We start from the raw sequence: 23,427 nt of genomic DNA, 5'->3' as shown, positions 1-23,427 counted from the left end.
AGGTCCGGCCTCCTGGGGTCCTTCGAATCTAACCGGCGCTTCCGCGACGCACCCTGAAGGGAGGGGGACACCGAGACCGAGCGACTTAGGCATCCACCGTCCTGCCTGACCGAAAAGCGAGGAAAGGAGTTTCATTTTCATGGTTGCTTTTACCCCTTGCTTTCGATCAAGTGATGACGCATATCGTAGAAGGCTGGGTGAACGACAGCCCGCGACGGGGCAGGAGACGGTGGGTGGGGAGTGCCGTCCAGGGTCTCAAGGACCTCCGGGCTGCAGGCGCCGGCGGCCGCTCCCTCTTCCGGCGGCTCTGCGTCCGCGCGACCGGCCCGCGAGCCTGGCGTTTGGAATCGTCGCGGCGAAGACTATGCGGCGCCCCAACATCCTGCTCACCGGTTAGATCGCGCGGCTGGGAAGGGCTGGACGGCGGGACGAGCAGCAGGACTCCTAGGGCTCTGGGGACGCGAAGGGTGCTGTGTTGGGTTGAGGAGGCGTGTGGAGGCGGGGCGCGGTGCGGCGCGGTGCGGGGGCCTCAGGCCTGGCTCGGGCGCTGGCGCGGAGCCGCGGCGTGTAGCGGTGCGGGGGCCTCAGGCCGGGCCCGCGGGCGTAGGTGCGGGGGCGCGGCGTGTGGAGCGGGGGGGGGGGGGGGGGCGTCTGGGCTCGCGGCCGTTGGGAGGCGAGGGGGAGGGGCGCGGACGTTATTTCCGTTGGCCTGGGCGCTCGAGTTGGCGTCGCCGTCGCCGGGGCGGTGGGAGGCCGCGGGGCCCGCGCTGTTGACCGGAATTCCTCCGGCTCTTTCTGAGTCGGGTCTTCGGCGTGTAAGATGGGCCGTGAGGGCCGTGTGTGTGTGTGTGTGTGTGTGTTTCGTAACGTGGGGTGGTGTGAGGCCGTGTTTCCCCTCAGGAAAATCTACTCGAGATGGCTGCCTCCTCTCCTCAGGCCTCCCAGAATCGGCTGCTCTTCTTGGCCTTTGCGGGGGGTGGGGGGATGGGGTGGGGGGGATGGGTGGGGGTGGGGGGAATTTCAAAAGTCGGGTTTCGGAAAATGAGTTTAGATTCATAGGACGGGATTGTGTACGTTCGCTAAGTATTAGAGTGAGTGTGTGTGTCTGTCTGTCTGTCTGTCTGTCTGTCTGTCGTCCGTCTGTCTGTGCGTCCGTGTCTTTTTTCTTTTAATGACCAGGCAGCTCAACAGGTCCGTTCCTTGCTGACGTCGCAATACTATAAAGATTCCGGGCCGATGGTGGAGTTCTCTGACGGTTCTTCCGAACCGTGTTCAGTTTTCGTTTACTCCCTAAAGGGAAATGAGATGGCGTCCGACGACTTTAAACTGTATTCTTGGTGGGCTTTTCACTCTGAAGATATTTACCAAGTTGTGGCCGTTAATATTGCCACTCAGGTCATTTACATAGGTGCGGGTGATGCGCCTACATAAAGATTACTCTGTGGAAATAACAGTTTTAGCAGTTAAGGAAACCTAAGATTCTAAGCAGGACAGTGCTTAATTTTGTTTTTGTACTCTGGTACTGGGGCTTGAACTCTGGGCCTCATTTTGCTTTTTTCGTTTAAGGCTAGCGCTTTTGTCACCTGAGCCACACCTCTACTTTTGGCTTTTTGCTGGCTAACTGGAGATACGAGTCACGTGCTTTCCTGCCCTGGCCAGCTTTGAACCCTGGTCTTTAGCTCTTAGCCTCCTGAGTAAGTTTAACAATACAGTTTAAAAAGAAATAGGGCTGGGGGCTGGGAAGGTGGCTCAGTGGTAGACGCTTGCCTCGCATGCATGAGGCCCTGGGTTCGATTCCTCAGCACCACATAAGGAAAAAGAAAAAAAGAGAAAAAAGCCGGAAGTGGCACTTTGGCTCTAGTGGTAGAACGCTAGCTTTGAGCTGAAGAGCTGAGGGACAGCATCCAGGCCCAGAGTTCAGGCCCCATGACTGGACTCCTCCCACCCCCCCAAAAAAAAGAAATGGGCTGGGAATGTAGCTCAGTGGTAGAGCCACTAGCCTTGAGCCCCATGACAGGCAAAAAAAAAGAAGGGCTGGGGACATGGCTGAAGTGGTAGAGTACCTGCCTAGCATGCCAGAGTCCCACCAAGAAAAAAAAAAGCTCGTTCTACTTTGAAGTCTGAGACTGAGGATATTGATTTGAAGCCAGCCTTGGGCAGGAAAAGTCCCTAAGACACTTTTGTGGGGTTTTTTGGGGAGGGGGGAGAATAAGGGGTCCGTCATGGGGCCTGAACACCGGGCCTGGGTACTGTTCCTCATCTCTTCAGCTCGGGTGAGCACTCTACCACTTGAGCCACAGCGTCACTTCGGATTTTCTGGTGGTTTATTGGAGATAAAGAGTCTCTTGGACATTCCTGCCCAGGCTGGCTTTGACCGTGATCCTCAGATCTCAGTCTCCTGAGTAGCTAGGATTACAGGTGTGAGCCACCGGTGCCCAGCTCTGAGACTTAGGGGGAAGCAGAGTGTGGTCCAAGTGGTATAGCCCCAGCTTTGAGTTCAATTCTGAGTACACATGTATGTACATTAAATTCCAAGTTTAACCTAAATGTATTACAGCGGATTTGAGGTGCTTTATTACATCAAGAGTCTTGATTTGTCTCTGTTGCATTTAATTATAATGGTGAAATTTAGTAGCTTTAATGGCTTTAACATGCTGTTGAATTTGAGTATGTTGGAGTGAGATATAAAAGGGAGGTAAAGAATAGTGTGTAGTTTTGCCACTTAGGCAAAAAGAGAACGTGTGTACATGGTATCCATGGATGCACACATACAACAGGTACCATATACCCTTTTCTCTATACATAGCACATGTGCAAGGCTTCTTTGGGAAACATTTTTAAGAACATGGTTTCAATGGAAGGACAAAGGAAAGAGGACCCAGGGGTAGAAGTCTTAATGAGCTAATGTTTGAGGGGTTTTTTGTTGTTGTTGTTCGGTTTCTTTTTGTTGGTACTAAATACTTCTATTGAGCTACATTCCCAGCCCTTAATCTGCCCTGTTCCCCCCCCCCCATGAACATTTGTTTTTTAATTAAAGCAATAACTGATGGTAGTTGGCAGTTGATGTCAGCTTGCTAATTTTATTCTGGGAAGTTCATATTGGTGACAGGAAAAATTGTATTGGCATCAAAATCTCCTGAGCCCCTATCCCAGGAGAATCACATACAGAATGAGATTTTGACAACCAGTTGATACCTCTGAAAGTTTTGGGTAGATCATAGTATATTCTTTCATGTTGCTAATTGGAGCAATTTTCATATTGGTGGTTATGAACTTTTTGTTTTGCTTTGTTTTCTATTTTATTTTATGGTGGTTATGAACTTTAAGGATAGAAGATGACTGAAGTCCAAGTAATTATTTGAAGTGTTTTTTTTTTTTGTGGCTTGTCTTAACAGGTACACCAGGGGTTGGAAAAACCACACTAGGCAAAGAACTTGCCTCAAGATCAGGACTGAAGTATATTAGTGTGGGTGATTTAGCTCGAGAAGGTAAGGGATGCTTTGATATTTGGGTTTTGTTTTTGTTTTTTAAAGTCAGGTTGTAGAGTATTAGCTAGCTGTTATAAGAGGGTACAAATAAGAGAAAGATTAGCGTGTTAAGGACTTTTTGATGGAAAAAAATGTTTAAGCAAGCTCACAGCTGTAATCCCAGACAGAAAAGTATAGGACACTCCCAGCTCGAAAAAAGCTGGCTGAGAGTGTGGCTCAAATGATAAAAGTTCTAGCAAGCAAGTAAGTTGAGGAACCATGAGGCTTTGAGTCCCAACCCTGGTACCAGCACATACAAGTATAGACCTTTATGTTGAGCCATAGAAATCTTTAAAAATATGTATAATACTATTAATGGTAACATTCACCAATTTCCCCCCTACCACCAACTAGTAGTATTTTTTGTTTTGGGGTTTTTTTTTGCCAGTCCTGGGACTTGAACTCAGGGCCTGGGCACTGTCTCTGAGCTTTTGCTCAAGGCTAGTACTCTTTAACACTTGAGTCACAGCGCCAGTTCTGGCTTTTTTTGTTTATGTGGTACTGAGGAATCAGGTCTTCATGAATGCTAGGCAAGCACTATACCACTTAAGCCACATTCCCAGCCCTAGCAGTTCTTTAGAACAATAATATTAATGGAGGCTTCCATGAAAAGATTGGACACATAAAATCTCAATATAAAAAGGCAGGAGAATGAGACAGTGAATGTATTAATCTTATGGAAAAGACAGATTATTTTGAACTCTGGCAATAGGATATGCTCGTCCTTTGGTATTTTTTTAGGTCAGCTTGATTGCTGTATGTATGCATGCAACTACATACATTCTAAAATGATGAATGTTTGATTTTTTACCCTGTTTTCCCCTAATCTTTATTTTTTATTTTTTTTTTTGTTCTGCAATTTATAGGGCAGGAGCTTAAGCAAAGGGAACTCTTTATTAAAATTAAGATGTAATTTGTTTTAAACCTTAAAAATACTCATTTTAACATAACATAATTTTTAAATGTTAAGTTCCTAACATTTGTTACTAAAATAATTTTGGTTTGATCTAATGTGCATATTTTTTTTAAATGAACTAAAGTCTGATCACCGGCTATCATGGAGTCTGGCAAGATGGCTTCTCCCAAGAGCATGCCGAAAGATGCACAGATGATGGCACAAATCCTGAAGGATATGGGGATTACAGAATATGAGCCAAGAGTTATAAATCAGATGTTGGAGTTTGCTTTTCGTTATGTGACTACAATTCTAGATGATGCTAAGATTTATTCAAGCCATGCTAAAAAAGCTACTGTTGATGCAGATGATGTACGATTGGCCATCCAGTGTCGGGCTGACCAGTCTTTCACTTCTCCTCCTCCAAGAGATTTTCTGTTAGATATTGCAAGGCAAAGAAATCAAACCCCTTTGCCATTGATCAAACCATATTCAGGTCCTAGATTGCCACCTGATAGATATTGCTTAACAGCTCCAAATTATAGACTGAAGTCTTTACAAAAAAAGGCATCTACTCCTGCAGGAAGAATAACTGTTCCACGGTTAAGTGTTGGTTCAGTCAGTAGCAGACCAAGTACTCCCACACTGGGCACACCAACCCCACAAACAATGTCTGTTTCTACTAAAGTGGGAACACCAATGTCCCTCACAGGGCAAAGATTTACAGTACAAATGCCTGCTTCTCAGTCCCCTGCTGTAAAAGCATCAATTCCTGCAACATCAGCAGTTCAGAATGTTCTGATCAATCCATCATTAATTGGATCCAAAAACATTCTTATTACCACTAATATGGTGTCTCAAAATACGACCAACGAGTCATCAAATGTATTAAAAAGAAAGCGTGATGATGATGATGACGATGATGACGATGATGATGACTATGATAATTTGTAATCTAGCCTTGATGCATGTAATAAGTATTTTTGGTCTTGAATCATTGTACTGAAATTAAACAAGCATGCTGGATGTTTTCGTTGTATTTTAGAAATTTTATAAATAGTATTTAATGAGTACTTTTCAATTGAAATGTTTGGTTTTCTTTAATAGCACTAGAAATGGTTTTTCTTCAGCCTTTATATGTAAAAAATAAAGTTGTTATTTATCAATTAGATGTTGGTACTTTGGCAGTATGTTTTTAAAAACATTTTCTCCCTCCTCACCAGAAGGAAATAAGGGTTACAACATTCATTATTTTGAATGTTACCTTTTGTGTCTTCAGATATTTAATCATACTTAACAATATATTTTCTCAGATTGCTCAAGTGTAACTGATTCTATTTAGAGAGACTAATTGGTCAAGATGGTTTAGATCTGTTTAGATTTGTCCTCAGTTTCTCAACTTTCTAGGTTGTCTCCCTACCCCCCTATTAGTATATTAAGGATTATTGGCATCTTCATTTCTTTCCTTTTTGTTTGATTACTTTTTTCCAGTGTCCTTTTTTGCAGCTCTGCTTTAAACATTTTTTTGTCTTTTTTTTTTTTTTTTTTTTTGGTCGTGGGGCCTGAACTCTGGGCTTGGGCGCTGTCCCTCAGCTCTTCAGCTCAAGGCAAGCGCTCTACCACTTGAGCCACAACACCACTTCTTCGTTTTTCTAGTGATTTATTGGAGATGAGTCTCACAGAGTTTCCTGCCCAGGCTGTCTTTGAACCGAAATCCTCAGATCTCAGCCTCCTGCATAGCTAGGATTACAGGCGTGAGCCACCAGCGCCCGGCTGCCCAGCTAAATTTTAAACTCTTCAATGCAGCCTTGAAGGCCCTTTATCTAGCCTCAGCTTACTTGGCCCCTTATTCCTAATTTCTTTCTCTAAGAAACTAGGGCTGGGGGCTGGTAGAGCATCAGCCTAGCAAGCAGAGGCCCTGAGTTCCAAACCCCAGTACTGACCAAAACAAAACACTATCCTTATGGGCTGGGAATTCTTCCCTAGCATGCATGAAGACCTGGGTTTGATTCCTCATTACCACATACACAGAAAAAGTGAAGTTGAAGAGTGCTAATCTTGAGCAAAAGAAGCTCAGGGACAGTATCTAGATCCTGAGTTCAAGCCCCAGGACTGGCAAAAAAAAAAAAAAAAGCTTATTAAAAATGTGAAGGACTTTCCTGCCCAGTTAGCTTTGAACTACAATCCTGAGACCTCAGCCTCTTAAGTAGATAGGATTATAGGCTTGAGCCACGAGTGCTCTTGCTCACACTCTCCCCCATCTTACCTCCCTCCTCCTTTTCTCCCTGTCCCTTTCCCTCTCTCCTCTCCTCTCCCTTTCTCTTTCTCTCCCTTACCCCTTTTCCCTTTCTCCTCCCTCTTTCTGTCTCCCTCTTTTCTCCTGTCTCCTTTTCCTCTCCTCCCTTTCTCCTCTCTTCTTTTTCTCCTCTTTCTCTATTGACCAGGGATTAATATCAGGGACTCCTGCTCTCAATTTCCACTTTGGGTTAGTGCTTGGCTACTTAAACCACACCTCCAGGTTCAGCTTTTTGCTGGCTAATGGAATATAAGACAGATTTTCCTACATGGGCTGGCATAGAACCCGAATCTTCAGTTCTCACCCTCCTGAGTCACTAGTATAGGCTTGAGCCATCAGCTCCTGGATCCTATTTTTTTTTCCCCCCTGGGTCCTGGGGCCTGAACTCTGGGTCTGGGCGCTGTCCCTCAGCTCTTCAGCTCAAGGCGCGCGCTCTACCACTGGAGCCACAACGCCACTTCCGGCTTTTTCTGCTTACATGGTGCTGAGGAATCGATCCCAGGGCCTCAAGCATGCAAGGCAAGCACTCTACCACTGAACCACCTTCCCAGCCCTGGATCCTATTTTCTAATGGTTGGAAAACTCCCTCAGAGTCTTCCCTCCTTTGATCCCTGCCTAGCTAATTGCTTCGTATCTGTTTAGAACTTATGCTAGGAAAGCCCCTTAATATCCTAGGTTTATGTCAGCTGTTTACACAACACCTAGAGCCAGAAAATTAAAATAATTCCCAGATGTCTTTATTACCATTTTATTAGAAATGCTTTGAGAGAAGGACTTCATTTTGTTCACTTTTTTTTTCTAGTTGTGGGACTTGAACTCAGGGCTGGGCTCTGTCCCTTAGCTTCTTTGGCTCAAGGCTAGTGCTCTACCCCTTGAGCCACAGTGCTGCTTCTAGTTTTTGAGTGGTTAATTGGAGATAAGAGTATCACAGGGACTTTTCTGCCCAGGCTGCCCTTGAATGTCGATCCTCAGATCTCAGCCTCCTGTAGTAGCTAGGATCACAGGCATGAGGCACCGCAGCTGGAATTTGTTCAATGTTTAATCCTCATTGTCCATCCCTTCTGTTAGTACAAGGTATTTGATAAAGTTTTTTTAAACATTTCAGTTTGGATAATGAATTCTACATGTCAACATGGTAATAAGAAACACTTCTTTGGTGGTGTGTGTGTGTGCTGGTTCTGGGGCTTGAACTCATGGCCTAGGTGCTGTCTCTGTGCTTGTTTTGCTCAAGGATAGTGCTCTAGCACCTAAGTCAGAGCTCCACTTCTGGCTTTCGTAGTAGTTTATTAGAAATAAGAGTCCCATAGACTTCTGCCCAGGCTGGCTTCAAACTGATCCTCAGATCTCAAATTCGTGAGTATCCAGGATTATAGGTGTAAGCCACTGATACTTGGCTAAGAAACATTCTAAAAGTGGCTATAGATGTCTATCTTCGCTTGTATTTTTTAAGATTTTGGTAATCTTTGGGTCAGGAATTAAAATATGAAATAATGCCATATGACAACTACATAGAATGATCAACTATATAGGTATTCTTGAATTTCATGGTATTGTTGCCCTTCTGAAGGTTTCATATCCAGTGGGTATGAAAGGTTTCATAAGGCTGGGAAGGTGGCTCAGTGGTAGATCATTTGCCTTGCATGCTTGAGGCCCTGGGTTCCATTCCTCAGCACCACATAAGCAGAAAAAAAAAGCTGGAAGTGACACTGTGGCTCAAGTGGTAGGGTGCTAGCTTTGAGCTGAAGAGCTGAGGGACAGCGCCCAGGCCCAGAGTTCAGGCCCCACGGCCCCCCACCCCCCCCAAAAAAAGGTTTCATATCCATCTGGATCTGAAAAGCTGAGCACAGTGACGTGCCTGTACGTCCAGCTTCTCAGTAAGCTGAGGCAGTACAGTCCCTTGAGCACAGGAGTTCCCAGGCCATCCCTGATAACAGATCCTGTCTCAAAAGAAAAAATAACATACAGTGCAGTGTGTGCTGGTCCTGTGGCTTCACTCAGGCCTAGGCACTGCTCCTGAGCTGTTTTGCTAGAGGATAGTGCTCTACCACTTGAGCCACAGCTCTACTTCCTACTTTTTGTTGTTATTTGGAGGTAGTCTCTCCTGTCCAGTGGGCTCTACAGGTTCTATCCCAGCTATGTCTGGAAGCATAAATGGGTCCACAGTGGCCCAGGCAAAAAGTGAGACTCATCTCAAAATAATCATAGCATAGTGAACTGGAGGGATGGCTCACGCTGTAGAGCACCTGCCTGGCAACCTCAGTGCTCTGTGCCCTGAGTTCATACTCTAGCACTTCCAATTAAAAGAAATTAGCTTTTTAATCTACAGTTTGTAGATGAAGATTTAGATTGTTTCCTAACTTGCTAACAAATTTTTCCCATACCCAGACTTTTTTTTACTGATCTGATAACAGCAGTAGTCCATTAGGCACTGGGATGCCCAGAATCATTCCACAGGCCCTCCAGGCAAGACAGTTACAGGTGTTTCTGTACTAAGATCCCAGAATGATGGTTTGAAGCCAGGCTAGGCTTTTATCTCCAACTATGAGTGAAAAAAGCCAAGCAAGAGGCCATGAATTCAAGCTCCAGTATCTCCACAAGAGTTAAGTTAATAATAATATAGGCACTGGTGGCCTATAATCCTAGCTACCCAAGAGGCAGAGATCTGAGGATCTCTGCTAGGCAGGAAAGTTTATGAGAGTCTTACCACCAATAAAACTACCAAAAAAGCCAGAAGTGGAGCTGAGTGGCTGAGTGGCTCGAGTAGTAGCATACTGTCCTTGTGCAAAAGAAGCTCAGGGACAACACCTAGCCCCAGAGTTCAAGCCCCAGAATCAGTATGAAGGGAAAAAAAATACGAAAAACTATTCAAGTTGTAGGGCATTTGCCTGGTATGGGTAACACCTTGGGTTTTATTTCCAGTGCCAAAAAGAGTAGGGGAGGGAGGTGAGAAGACTCCATAACATTTTTTTTTTTTTTTTTTTGGTTGGTTGTGGGGCTTGAACTCTGGGCCTGGGCACTGTCCCTCAGCTCTTCAGCTCAAGGCTAGGGCTCTACCACTTGAGCCATAGCACCACTTCTGGTTTTCTGGTGGTTTATTGGAGATAAGAGTCTCATGGGCTTTCCTGCCTGGGCTGGCTTTGAACCATCCTCAGATCTCAGGCTTCTGAGTAGCTAGAATTACAGGCTTGAGCCACCGGCATCGATAGCATTTTCTTAGAGCTGGCTAAAGTATGATTTAAGCCTGCCTTAAACTAACTCTTAGGAATGAAGGTGGTTGGTATGTCCTAGCTCCTGAAATAAGACTTCTTTTAAAGCCAGTTGTTATTTGTTGAAATTTAAATTTGCCTCTGGGTGCTGTTGCTTTGTACCTTTAATCCTGGCTAGTAAGTTCTTGAACTGAGAATCAAGGTTCAAAGCCAGCCAGAAGTGGAGGTGTGGTTCAAGCTGTGAAAGAAAATGCTGAGAGCTCAATACTTTTGTGCTTTAATTTGCCTTTTCATTTCTTTTTTTTTGGGGGTTGAGTTAAACCTAGAGCCTAATCATATGCTGAATTTAGTACCACTTACATATATCCCTGGCCTTAAATTTACCTTCTCTATAGCTTCCCTCATCATTTTTCTTTTGTCTTCTTAAGTAAGATCTAACTCTCAAGAGGAATGGCTTTTGGAGGGGCTGGGAATTTGGAAGTAAAGGTTATATCCAGGCCTGGTGCCAGTGGCTCATACCTATAATCCTAGCTATTCGGGAGGCTGAGATCTGAGGGTTGTAGTTTGAAGCCAGCCCTGGCAGGAAAGTCTTTGAAATGCTTATCTCCAATTAACAACCAGAAAAGCTGGAAGTGGTTGAGCAAAAGGATTAGCGCACACACACACACACACACACACACACAAAGATTATATTCAGGGACATCTGAATATAAACCCCAAGTACTTCTTTCCCAAGACTCATGAAAAAGTGAAGTTCATTAACAGGGAGTTTACTTCTGGAATCAAGAGCCTAAACTTGCTGCTGGGAAGTACATATAAATTTTTTTTTTTGGTCGGTCATGGGACTTGAACTCTGGGCTTGGGCACTGTCTCTGCACTCTTCAGCTCAAGGTGAGCACTCTACCACTTGAGCCACAGCCCCACTTCCAGTTTTCTAGTGGTTTATTAGAGTCTCATGGACTTTCCTCCCCAGGCTGGCTTTGAACCACAATCCTCAGATCTCAGCCTCCTAAGTAGCTAGGATTACAGGCGTGAGCCACTGGCGCCTGGTGAGAAGTATATTTTTGACCTAAACATCTGGAATTTAATCTGCTTTTAATGCATCGTAGGATATTGTTTTACCTGTTCATATGTTCCTTCTTCATACCAATGTGTAACTCAATCTCAAAAATTCTAATGTTATTTTATTATTTATTCACTTATTTTTTTTGTGTGTCAGGGACTTGGACTCAGAGCCTGGGGTCCCTGATCTTTGTTATTCAGAGCTAGTGCTCTACCACTTAAGCCATAGCTCTGTGTCCTGCCTTTTTGGTGCTTAATTTGAGAAGAGAATCTTATGGATCCCTGCCCAGGCTGGACTCAAATTGTCATCCTCATAAGTCATCCTCTGAGTGACTGGTAATACAGATGTGAGCCACCAGCACCTGGCCTCTTCATTTCTTTTAGTTTATTTCAACTTTGATATTTGAGTTTCAAGTAAGCTTTGGAGGCTGAAGCTGGGGAGATCACAAGTTGAGGCTAAACCTGAGCTACACAAGATTCTACTTAAGATTCTACTTAAGATTCTGTCTCAAAAAAACAAAAATGAACAACGTGGAAAAATTGGCTTTTTGTTTTTGCTTTTGTTGGCCATGAGGCTTGAACTCAGGGCCTAGGCACTGTCCCTGAGCTTCTTTGCTCAAAGCTAGCACTCTACCATTTGGGGTCACAGCTCCACTTCCAGTTTTTTAAGTGTTTAATTGGAGATGAGAATCTCACGGAGACTTGTCTGCCCAGGCTGGCTTTGAACAGTGATCCTCAGATCTCAGCCTCCTGAGTAGCTAGGATTATAGGCGTGAGCCACCAGCCCCCAACTTATCCATGCTTTCTTCTAGACAAAATTTTATCAATATTGCCCTTTATATTTGCATCTAAAAGAATAATTGGCAATATATTTCCTAAAGACTAGAATTACTTGAAAATTGTATAAGAGAGAGGGCAAACTGAAGGTGAGTGTAGATAAATACCAGCGGTGGAAGAGATGAGTTTGATTAGGATATGTTGTGTGCATGTATGGAAGTGTCACAGTGACTCCCCTCCCCCTTGTGCAAGTAATGATGTGGTCTAATAGAAGCTAATGTAAGTTTAACAAGCCACTGTGGTTCTCTTCTAGGGGAGTTATATGATGGCTATGATGAAGAGTATGATTGTCCCATTTTAGATGAAGATAGAGTAAGTGACAATATAAAATTTGCACTTGTTGGCTCAGTAGTAAAGTTGACCTTGGTGTTGTAAGGAAGCCTTCAATAGTTGTTGTTGTTTTTTTAACCTTTCTTACAGGTAGTCGATGAATTAGAAAATGAGATGAGAGATGGTGGTGTTATTGTTGATTACCATGGCTGTGATTTCTTCCCTGAACGCTGGTTTCATATAGTTTTTGTGTTGAGAACAGATAACAGTGTTTTGTACAAAAGACTTGAAACAAGGTAAGAAAGGAAAAATTCGCATTCTTAAAGCTTAATATGAGGGGCTGGGAAGGTGGATCAGTGGTAGAGTGCTTGCCTTGCATGCATGAGGCCCTGGCTTTGATTTCTCAGCACCACATAAGCAGAAAAAGCTGGAAGTGGCGCTGTGGCTCAAGTGGTAGAGCGATAGCCTTAAGCTGAAGAGCTGAGAGACAGTGCCCAGGCCCAGAGTTTAGGCCCTATGACTGGCAAAAAACAAAAATAAATAAAGCTTAATATGAACTTTCATTATGATTTCCTGAAATTGGCCAGTAGTGTTGTAAAAAGAGCTTTTTAATCAACTTCTTGGGCAGAGCCAACCTGTAGTATTCTTTGCTTGAACATTCCCCATTCAAATTGTCCCCACATCAAGAATGGGAGAACTGGGGCTGGGAAGGTGGCTCAGTGATAGAGTGCTTGCCTTGCATGCATGAGGCCCTGGGTTTATGTGGTCCTCAGTACCACATAAGCAGAAAAAAGCTGGAAGTGGTGCTGTGGCTCAAGTGGTAGAGTGATAGCCTTGAGCTGAAGAGCTGAGGAACAGTGCCCAGGCCCAGAGTTCAGGCCCCACGATTAACAAAAAACAAACAAACAAAAAAAGTTGTGGTTCTCAGTGACTATCAGGAGCTCTGATCAGCCATTTATTAGAAGGTATACTTGGCTGGGTATTGGTGGCTCATGCCTGTAATCCTAGCTACTCAAGAGACTGAGATCTGAGGATCACAGTTCAAGGCCAGCCCAAGCAGCTAAGTCCCCATGAGAATTTTATGTCTAATTAACCACTCAAAAACTGGAAGTGGAGCTGTGGCTCCAAGTGGTAAAGTGCTAGTTTGGCCTTGTGTCAAGGACGTTGCTCATATATACAGGTACTAATCTGTTTTCTCTAGGTAAAAGGAATGTGAGAAGTAGGGGTGGGGGGATGGGGAGTGGGGGGGGGGAGATGGAAAGGGATGGTAAGGGGAAACAAAGAAGGAGGCAACAATACTTGATAAGAAATGTACTCATTACCTTGCTCATGTAATTGTAACCCCTCTGTACGGTATTTTCACAATAAAAAAATCTTTAAAAAAAAATGAGAAATCTAGTTTGACAATAAAGCAATAAAGCCAACTCCACTTTGATAATGCTTATTTGAAAGAGAGAGAAAAAAAAAAGGAATGGGGCTGGGAAGGTGGCTCAGTGGTAGAGCGCTTGCCTTGCATGCTCGAGGCCCTGGGTTCGATTCCTCAGCACCACATAAGCAAAAAGAAAAAAGCCGGAAGTGGCGCTGTGGCTCATAGTGGTAGAGCGCTAGCCTTGAGCTGAAGAGCTGAGGGACAGCGCCCAGGCCCAGAGTTCAGGCCCCACGACCGGACCCAAAAAAAAAAAAAAAAAAAAAAAAAAAAGGAATGTAAGAAGTACTTTTGTGTCCAGTTTCTGGAATGTTCCTAAAACTACAGTTAATAGTATTTATTTTTGTTTTTTAATTGTTTAACCTCTCTTTGCCTTGCAGGGGTTATAATGAGAAGAAACTGAAAGACAATATTCAGTGTGAGATTTTTCAAGTTCTTTATGAAGAAGCCATAGCATCCTACAAAGAAGAAATTGTGCATCAGCTGCCCAGCAATAACCCAGAAGAGCTAGAGGATAATATAAATAAGATTTTGAAATGGATTGAGCAGTGGGTGAAAGATCATAACTCTTAACTACTACTGGCAGGCCATATTAGTCACTCACGTTAATATCTCTCTCACTACTTCATAGAAATCACCCAAGTAGTCAGTACAACAATCTTATTAAATCTGTGTTACAGGTCTAGCAGATAGATAACATAAAAAATATGTCCAGGTTTTTCTCCATGAGAAAGCTGAACAACCTCAAAAATAATGAACATAATATTGGCTTGATAATAAAAAGTATTATTTAATATTTACTTTGTAAATAAATCTGATCAAATGGGTACAAATACACACACACATACACACAAACACACATACTCTTGGTACTAGAGATTGAACTTAGAGCCTCTTGCATATTAGGCAGGTGATATATCACTTGAGACATACCTCCAGTTCTGCATTTTATTAGTGGAACTGATGACTGCATACCTGTCTTTGAACATGTTCAATTTGTGCATTACATATGAGCCGTATTGCCAACCCAGTTGTACAATTTCAGTGAATTTTATATGAATTACCAAAATAAATTTCTTGTGCCAGTACTAGGGCTTGAACTCAGGGCCTGGATGCTGTCCCCTAGCTTTTTTGCTCAAGGCTAGCGCTCTACCACTTGAACCAGAACTCTCCTTCCAGCTTTTTGATATTTAATTGTAAATAAATCTTACAGATTTTCCTGACTGGTCTAGCTTCAAACCTTGATCCTCAGATCATTAGCCTCCTGAGTAAGATTATATGTGTGAGCCACAGGTGCTCACACTTTTAAAGCTTTTGTTTGTGGTAATAGTGGTACTGGTTTTTGAACTTACTAGCCAGGTGCTCTACCCCTTGAGCCACCTTGCAATTAGCAGGACTGTGGTTTGCACTCAGGGTTTAGGCTAGCTAGGAAGTAACTGCCACTTAAGCCATACTCCACAGTCCTTAAATGGATGAGTAATAGTACTTTGTGTGTACATACACCTATGGGTTTGTTTTTTTGTTGTTTTTTTTGTTTTTTTTGGGGGGGTCCAGTTGTGGGGCCTGAACTCTGGGCCTGGGCGCTGTCCCTCAGCTCTTCAGCTCAAGACTAGTGCTCTACCACTTGAGCCACAGCGCCACTTCCGGCTTTTTTCTTTTTGTTAATGTGGTGCTGAGGAATCAAACCCAGGGCCTCTGGCATGCAAGGCATGCGCTCTACCACTGAGCCACCTTCCCAGCCCCATCTGTGGGGTTTTTTTTGTCCATTTATATTGATGATCACCTATAGGATCACTTCTTATTTGTAGAATTAAAGGAAATGCCCCAATTAATGTTTTCTCATGAACACTTGAGATTTCTTGCAGGTTTTTTATACTTACACAATGCAAGATACCATATACTACTGTCAGTCTTCTACACATTAAAAGCACCTTCTCAGATAGGTTATCTTCATTACAGGCAAAGGAACTAAGGCACACAGTCAGGTGATATGCAAGACTCCATACAAGTTTCTGAGGTGAGGAAGTCCTTACATAAGCACAGTTTACTTTGGCAAAGTGGGTAATCAACATGAATATATGAATTTGAAGAAGCCGAAGGAGTTTATCAATGGAAAAGGATCTGTTTCTAAGCCAGAATAATCCTTGGACCCAAGCAACTAGCTTACCACTCGGAAGACCCAAACTCGTGTGAGCAAGGTAATGAGGCTAATAGACTAGGCAGATAGCTCCAGTCTGAGACCAGCAACAGCACAACAGCCTTTCTGGCTTTGTGTTCTGTGTCTTTGCCACACCTTTGCTCCCACAGTTCCTTTGGCCTACAGCATGTTGGGTCTTCGTCCGACCTCTGTGGGACGGACGGGGTCCAAGGAAAGGTAAGTGCACCACTCGCCCGTTCCCCAGCCTCCTCTAGCCCCAGAGACAGTCGGACGCAGCCAGGAGTCAAGCAAGCATTTTTTTTTTTTTTTTTTTAGTCCAGTCTTGGGGCCTGAACTCTGGGCCTGGGTGCTGTCCTTCAGCTCTTCAGCTCAAGGCTAGCGCTCTACCACTTGAGCCACAGCTTATGTGATGCTGAGGAATCAAACCCAGGGCCTCATGCATGCAAGGCAAGCGCTCTACCACTGAGCCACCTTCACAGCCCCACAGCAAGCATTTTTAAAGCAAAAATCCACGTGGCATGGAAGGGAAGGAAGAGGTACCAACCAATCACTGTAGAGGTCACCCGTGTGCCTAAGCTTTCTATACCTTACCTGCTGTCCATGAGCTGTTCACGCACTGAGATCACTTTGCCTGATTGTGATATCCAGTCAGATTTTAACAACTCGTGCTCTGCCCACTCAACTTCCTCCCAGCGCCATCTTTGCTGCCCATGTGTCCTACAGATTCCCCCTTTTTGTTTTAATGGCAGACCCACCTCTCCGCTGAGGTTCAGATCAGGGCACCTTTTTTCTGAGGTTCACCTGAGGTAGGGGGTAATCTTCAGCACTGAGCTTGTCATAATGGAGAACCATAAGTTGGATTTCTTGGGTTCTATCCTTTATAAGTTTAACTAGCCTATTGAACACGCAGGGCCCAAAGGTACAAATCAGGGTGAATATTATCACTGGCCCCAGTAATGTTGAAATTAGCATGTTCAGCCAGGGGGACCAGTCAAACCATTGTTGATACCAATTAGTGTTTAGGTCCACCTTTCTTTCTTCAATTCCTTTTCTAATTTCATTAAGATTTTGGGTAACAATGCCAGAGTGATCAGCGTAAAAGCAGCACTCTTCCCCAAGAGCTTGGCATAAACTTCCTTGTTGAAAAAATAGGAGATCCAACCCTCGTCGATTCTGTAGTGAAACTTGGGCTAAAGATTCTAAGGATTTTTGCAGATACCTAACAGGTTTCCATCTTGTCTAAATTGGAGTCTATTTGGAGTCGTAGCTCCTGGAACCCATGGAGGCTGCTCCTAAGCCATCTCCTGTGGGCCCCAGTCCCAAGAGGGTGGTTAAGGCCAGGGCCGTTAGTGGCTCTCGTGGTGGATGGGCGTGGGAGTGAGCCATCATTTCCTCATCCGAATGGTATAAAACATGGGGGAGCAGCATCACCAAAGTGCAAGAATCATTCTCGTAGTGTAGTAGCTCTACAGAAACACAATGAGTTAACCCAGTCAAACGACAAAGCCAAAGGTGCCATGTTCTCGAGGCACCAGCCATTTGCCCTGGGTTGAATTAGTGACATGCACTCGCCCCAGCCAGGCTCAAAGGTGTTCCTAGTTAGTGCACAAGTCATTTGTTACTGCAATGGGAAGGTTAGTCCACTGGGGTCCACCTTGGCAGGATCACCTCCTGCACTTGTCAGGCAAGTCTTCAGTGAAGTATCCCTCCCTAGCTCCTAGGGCCTCATAAAAAGGGGGTGTATGCTGCATGCACAGCTAGCAGGAGGCAGTGAGGTCTGGACAGGTCTGATTTAATGCTTGGAAAGCCAAATGCACCGTGGACAAAATCAAATCTCTTTCATCTGAAAACCTGAGTGGGAGGCGCGGGGCCTCCATGCTCAAAAAAAAGGGGAAGAGCGAGCCTTTGGTGGGGAGCAGTTGTAGGTAGGTATGGGTTGCACGGGCCCAACAACTCGGGGCCCCGTAACCGCTGGACTGATCTCCGAACGGAGAAAAGTAGCCCCTGATCATATCCTTTCTGATATAATCGCAACCCCCACATCCTGCCCACCCCCCAGTTGATTATCATTTTCCCTTCCTCTGTAAAAGTCATTTTAACAGGATTGCATCAGTAGGATGATGCTCTTCCTACTGTAGGGGGTTCAAGGTAAGTTTGGGGGTCGGAATTCGCCGGACAAGGATAGAGCCCTTGTGCGTGATCCAAGAGCCTGAGCCCATTGCCTCACATCCCCATTTAGCACAGTAACAGACATCAGTCCCACCAGAGTTAGAAATGTCCAAAGCAGTTTGATTACTTCCTGAGCATATATAAAAGTCAGGATCTCGTAAGGTTGCCCTCTTTAAAACATGGGAGCAGCCTGGGTGTTGGGGGTCCTACATATGAGGCACGGTGCATCCTCATGGGCCCCCACACTCAGGCCGCCCTTGGTGAAGGGGGTCCAATCTCCAACATCCCAGGATCCTCTAGCCAGGTCACAGAGGTCAAAATGGAGGTCAGGCCACCAGGTCAAAGGGACAGTTTCTCTTGTGGTGCTATTGATGATTTCTGCACTGCCAGCGCTGATCACTGCCCGGGTCACCCGTTGAGGTTGGTGTGGATTCCATAGAGCCATTGCCGGGACTGGGAGGGTCAGAACAGCCAACCGCTGCAGTATGGCCATCTGCAATTGTTAGGGAACATCAGAGCTTCTCAAGGGCTGGTTGCCCTGGGGATGGTTAGTGGTTATCTTTTTAGCTTTCCCTCTTTTTAACACAAGCCTCAACCACCATAGCCGTTTTCTTTCCTTGTTGGTTTATTCTTGGGCATCCTCCTGTATAGAGGAAATGGGTAAAAACTTAAGGTTCCTGGCCGGGATCCAAATGGGGGCTGTCTCCCCTATGGGAAAAATGCATCCAAATCCCCTGCCCATGGTAACTAGGGGGTCAGGTCCTCTCCATTGTTGTGTCAGGAGGTCCTTCCACCTGACTTTCACTTAGGGCTTGGGGTTTAATTGGCCCCAGTGCTTCTGAAATCTGGATTCAGTTGCCACTTTTGAAAATTTTTAAATGTTAATGGTAAATAAAGCTATCTGTAACTGTATATGGGGGCTAACTCCCCCCTTTTTTGGGGGGGAGTCCAGTCATGGGGCCTGAACTCTGGGCCTGGGTGCTGTCCCTCATTTCTTCAGCTCAAGGCTAGCACTCTACCACTTGAGCCACAGTGCCACTTCTGGCTTTTTTCTTTTTGCTTATGTGGTGCTGAGGAATCAACCCAGGGCCTCATGCATGCAAGGCAAGCGCTCTACCACTGAGCCACCTTCCCAGCCCCCCCCCTTTTTGTTTTAATAATTGCTCCTTAAGCCATCAGTGGTTTCTTTCTATAATTGCTTGGCGTTGGGGATTATAGGGAATTCTTGTAGTATGATTAATATGCTATCTGTCAAAAAACTCTGACATTGCTTTACTAACAAAACAGGGTCCATTATCAGTTTTAACTTGTGCTGGTATACCCAAGGTGTCAAAGCATTGAAGAAAATGTCCTTGTGAATGTTTAGTTTTTTCTCCTGCTGTGGCCCAACATGCTCCTGAATAGGTATCTATAGAAACAAAAATATATTTAAGTTTACCAAAGGCTGGGAAATAAGTAATATCAGTTTGCCAGAGAACATTGGATTTGAGGCCTCTGGGATTTACCCCTGGTGGTTGTAATGGGGGTACTTTTAAGAAGGGCTGGCATATTTTGCAGGTATGTACTATCCTTTAGAGGTCCTTTACAGGAATCTGAGGAAATCTATGTTGAAGTCCTCTCCAGTTAATGTGGGTTAAATCATGCAAACGGGTGGCCTCTTGTAACATTAATGCTTGTGGGCCAGTAGCTAACTGGTCCACCCAATAATTGCCCATGGAAAAAAACCCAGGAAGTTTTGAATGCCCTCTCAAATGTTGAATATGAATAGGGGCTCCTCGTCCTTCTAATAGACCCTTAAGGGAAACCATAAGGGGGGAAATAGGGTTTTCATCCAGCTTAACATGTGCCTGGGGAATATGAGGGAGCAAGTTAATCATATATAGGCTATCAGAATACAAATTAAAGGGTTTTTGAATGTACTGAAGGGCCATAATTATGGCGAGCATTCCTTTATATTGTGCTGACCCTTGATAAGGTTGGAATCTTTGTTGGTTTGGGGTCTCTTGTTGTTCCTCAAAGGCTGCATACGCAGAGCCTGCTTTACCTCCATCAGTAAAAACATGGAGGGCACCAGGAATAGGCGTAGGAGAAAATAGAGATGGCATTTGGAGGGGAAGTTGCCATAACATGACAATCCATTTGGATGGCCCATAATGGCAGTCAATTTGGCCTAGAAACCCCTCCAAAGGGGCTGAGAAGGTGGCTCAGTGGTAGAGTGTTTGCCTTGCATGCTTGAGGCCCTGGGATCGATTCCTCAGCACCATATAAGCAAAAAGCCAGAAGTGGCGCTGTGGCTCAAGTGGTAGAGCACTAGCTTTGAGCTGAAGAGCTGAGGGACAGCACCCAGGCCCAGAGTTCAGGCCCCACGACTGGACCCAAAAATAAATAAATAAATAAAAAAGAAACTCCTCCAAGGAGAGAGCAAGGCGAGCATTGACTCGAGTGAGCCACTCAACGACTGCCATCTGAAAAGGAAAAACAATGGAGGGTCGAGGCCATAATGCCTTTAGGCTTGGGTCCTTCCCTTGACCATAGCATCGCAAGTTGGTCTGCCTGAGACTTCACCCGAGGTGTGCCCCCCAGGGGAGTGTGAACCCACTCTAATGGCTCCCCCCTTTGAGTTAAAACCGCAGAAATCAATGTGACACCCGCAAACAACCAGAGGGAAATGGGCTCAAGAATATATACCTCCTCAGGGAAACTTCCTCCAGGGCTTTTTGGAACTGTAAAAATATTGCCTGATGGCTGTCTGTAATTGTAATAACTTCTTGGGACGTCCTGTCTTTTAGTAGGGCAAATAAGGGCACTATCTTTAGGGACGGGAACCCATGATAACAGCCAATTGATTTCCCCTAAAAGACTTTGAAGTTGGGTTAGGGTCAGAGAGGCTGGAATATCCATCAAAGGCTTAAGGGGGCTGGCCTGAGTCAAGGTAAGGTGGGATCTGAGCACCTTAAAAGGAGCTACCTTTTGAATTTTATTGAGGCTATGGTAAAACAAACAAACAAAAAAACCCGCTTTTTTAATATGGCGAGAACCTGGGCCAGAAGACTCTCCAGGCAGCTCGGGTCTTGGTGCCCCAGAATTATATCATCCATGTAGGCATAGACAAGGAAGGTATCTGAACCCAGCACAGGCCCTAAAAGTGTGGCCAAGTATTGTTGGCAGAAGGCCGGGCTATTGGCCATTCCCTGTGGCAGCACCGTCCATTCAAACCTCTGATCAGGCTGGGAAAAATTAAGAGAAAGGATGGAGAAAGCAAACTTCTTGCAGTCATCTGGATGCAGGAGGATAGAAAAAAAAAAAAAACAATCTTTAATATCAATCACAACCAAGGTATATTCTGAAGGTATAGCGGGAGTCCAGGGCATACCTCTTAGGGGCGTTCCTACCTTACGTAGATCTTGGAGCATGCGCCAGGCCCCTGATGCTTTTTGGATAACAAATACGGGTGTGTTCCAAGGACTCACAGAAGGGCATATGTGCCCAAGGTTTATCTGTTCCTCCACCAGAAGGTGGAGGGCTACAAGTTTAGGTTTGGTCAATGGCCACTGCTCCACCCAAATAGGGCTTCCCGGTTTCCATCTAATGGGAGGTACTGGGGGGGAGCAGTGGCCTTTAAGATTGGGGGTGCACCCAGGTGGGTCCCTTATGTTCCTCTCTGTAATTATGAAAGTTAAAGAAATCATTTTCCTTAACTCCCTCCAGATACCATTTAAGCCTTTGTGCTTCTTCTCCATTCAGGACATCATCATAGAATGCTCGATGGTTCGTAGTGACCACAGCATCCATTTGTCCTAGCATGTCCTGCCCTAGTAAATTGGCGGTAAAGTTTTTGCCACCAGAGGGCGTATCTTTCCCTGCTCTCCATCTGGGCTAGTCCATGTCATAAGGGCAACTGTCTCTTTGGACTGGGAGTTGTCCCCAACCCCCCAGTATTGGGGGTCCGGGTGCAAGCTTCCAGTCCAAGGGCACTTCCTCCTCCCTGAGTACGGTTCGATCTGCCCCCGTGTCAATTAAGCAGTGAAACTGCTTCCTGCCTATGAAAATACTCATTTTAGGGCAGAGTCCTTCTATCAGTGGGACCGTCCAATGAGTCTGGGTTGTCCTGTCATGGGGCTGCCTGGGTCTCACAGCAGAGGGGTCTCCTCCTTGAGTTAATGGGGCTGGAGAGTGCCCTCCCCTAGTTTAAAGACTTCCCATCTAAATCAAATTTGGACCGACAATCCTTTTTCCAATGGTATCCCTTCCTGCACCTAGGACAGGGCATAGGGGGTGGTTTGGGCCCTCTGGGCCAGTTGGCGGGGGATTGTTGTGGACAGTCCCTCTTAAAGTGCCCCTCCTGCCCACATTTAAAATAAGCTCCTCTCCCTGATGGTCTTGGGGTTCCTTGGCCCTGGGCTGCCAGCGCCTGAGCCTGTAAAGCTAAAGCTAGTGATAGGGACTGGTGCTGTTGCCACATCCTGCGAGGCCACCACCCATCTGCTCAGGCAACTCCCTCTCAATCCCACGCAGGCCATGCGGTGGTCTGCATTCATCCCTTCCCAGACCAGCAGCTTTACAAACTGATCCCAGAGGTCCCCTGCTGGCAGCTTGGGATGAACGCTCTGCTGGACTCAGTCAATAAAATCAGGCAGAGGTTCACCCGGCTTTTGTCTCACTCCTGCTATGGGGGACTCCGTGGGCCCTTATCCAGTTTGTACCAAGCGGCAAGTCCTGCCTGCCTCACCTGGTCACCGTACAGGCCAGGTATTGCAGCCTGTTGGATGCCAGTGGACTAGGCTTCCCCCGTCCCTGTTAACATGGCATAAGTGAGAGGTATCGCAGGTTGAGCCTGCTGGCTATTCTCTGCTTGCACTCTGCATTCCTCCTTTTTTTTTTTTGGTCGTGGGGCTTGAACTCTGGGCCTGGGCGCTGTCCCTCAGCTCTTAAGCTCAAGGCGAGCGCTCTACTACTGGAGCTACAGCGCCACTTCTGGTTTTCTGGTGGTTTATTGGAGATAGGAGTCTCAAGGTCTTTCCTGCTCGGGCTGGCTTTGAACTGCAATCCTCAGATCTCAGCCTCCTAAGTAGCTAGGATTACAGGCGTGAGCCACCAGCACCCGGCTTCTGCATTCCTCCTTAAAGAAGGCACACCATTTAATAAACAGAATTGGTGAGGACGTCTTTGGCCACATCCAGCCAGTCCTTAGGGACACACGGGTGATAAACAATGTCCTGTAATAGGGTCTGGGTCCAAGGAGTTCGAGCCATCCTCCGACACCACCTTGCAGAGCTCTTTAAGATCCTTAGCTTCCCATGGATACCATTCCAAGGGCCTGTTAGCCCCTGGTTCCAGATTGACCGGATACGCTTGGGGAAGTGAATCCTGTGGCCTAGGGTCCGGGCTCCCGGGTGGCCCTTCCTTTACAGGGTAGGCCTCCGCATAGATTACTTCCCTGGTCCTTGGCCCCTCCGTGGAGGGCCGGTCATAGGGGCCTAGGTCTCACAGCTCCCTCCATAGGGCTGCTTAGGGCCTCCCCCTTTCGGGGCCATAGGGTGGGGGCCTAAGACTGTCAGGGGCATTTGAGTGGGGGGGTAAC

At 45.6% G+C, this 23,427-nt stretch overlaps 3 protein-coding genes across 4 annotated transcripts in view; 2 read left to right on the top strand and 1 right to left on the bottom strand.

Annotated features, from left to right (window-relative positions):
* The window catches only part of Rad17 (RAD17 checkpoint clamp loader component), a 38,744-nt gene extending 38,294 nt beyond the window's left edge, over nt 1-450 (bottom strand). The window contains exon 1 of the mRNA XM_070031295.1: nt 391-450. The gene's annotated coding sequence lies outside the window, so the exon portion shown is untranslated. The remainder of the gene's footprint in view (nt 1-390) is intronic.
* Ak6 (adenylate kinase 6) lies at nt 54-14,619 on the top strand. Of its 2 annotated transcripts, XM_070031297.1 has the most exons (5): nt 96-392; nt 3,396-3,488; nt 12,077-12,135; nt 12,244-12,389; nt 13,900-14,619. In XM_070031297.1, exons 1-5 carry the CDS (start codon nt 140-142, stop codon nt 14,090-14,092), a joined length of 744 nt encoding a protein of 247 aa, XP_069887398.1. In that variant the 5' UTR covers nt 96-139; the 3' UTR covers nt 14,093-14,619. The 2 variants fall into 2 exon arrangements, with proteins under 2 accessions (XP_069887399.1, XP_069887398.1); XM_070031298.1 differs by lacking the exon at nt 3,396-3,488 and having other exon boundaries at nt 54-392.
* Nucleotides 3,399-5,590, top strand: Taf9 (TATA-box binding protein associated factor 9). The gene is made up of 2 exons (XM_070031296.1): nt 3,399-3,488; nt 4,568-5,590. The coding sequence occupies exon 2, from the start codon at nt 4,585-4,587 to the stop codon at nt 5,374-5,376; it is 792 nt and encodes a 263-aa protein (XP_069887397.1). The 5' UTR covers nt 3,399-3,488; nt 4,568-4,584; the 3' UTR covers nt 5,377-5,590.
* Nucleotides 14,620-23,427: the final 8,808 nt, after the last annotated feature.

Source organism: Dipodomys merriami, unplaced genomic scaffold (genome assembly GCF_024711535.1).
Source record: "Dipodomys merriami isolate MVZ:Mamm:240054 unplaced genomic scaffold, mDipMer1.0.p SCAF_20, whole genome shotgun sequence".
NCBI classification, from domain to species: domain Eukaryota; kingdom Metazoa; phylum Chordata; class Mammalia; order Rodentia; family Heteromyidae; genus Dipodomys; species Dipodomys merriami.
This window is presented reverse-complemented; position numbering and strand designations above follow the sequence as displayed.

What these genes read in the sequence shown, in the direction of transcription:
- Ak6 (XM_070031297.1), top strand. Translation starts at nt 140, where the DNA reads ATGGTTGCTTTTACCCCTTGCTTTCGATCAAGTGATGACGCATATCGT. An exon ending in CCCCAACATCCTGCTCACCG is followed by an intron (nt 393 to 3,395) that starts GTTAGATCGCGC and finishes TTGTCTTAACAG; the next exon opens with GTACACCAGGGGTTGGAAAA. An exon ending in TACAAAAGACTTGAAACAAG is followed by an intron (nt 12,390 to 13,899) that starts GTAAGAAAGGAA and finishes TTTGCCTTGCAG; the next exon opens with GGGTTATAATGAGAAGAAAC.
- Taf9 (XM_070031296.1), top strand. Translation starts at nt 4,585, where the DNA reads ATGGAGTCTGGCAAGATGGCTTCTCCCAAGAGCATGCCGAAAGATGCA.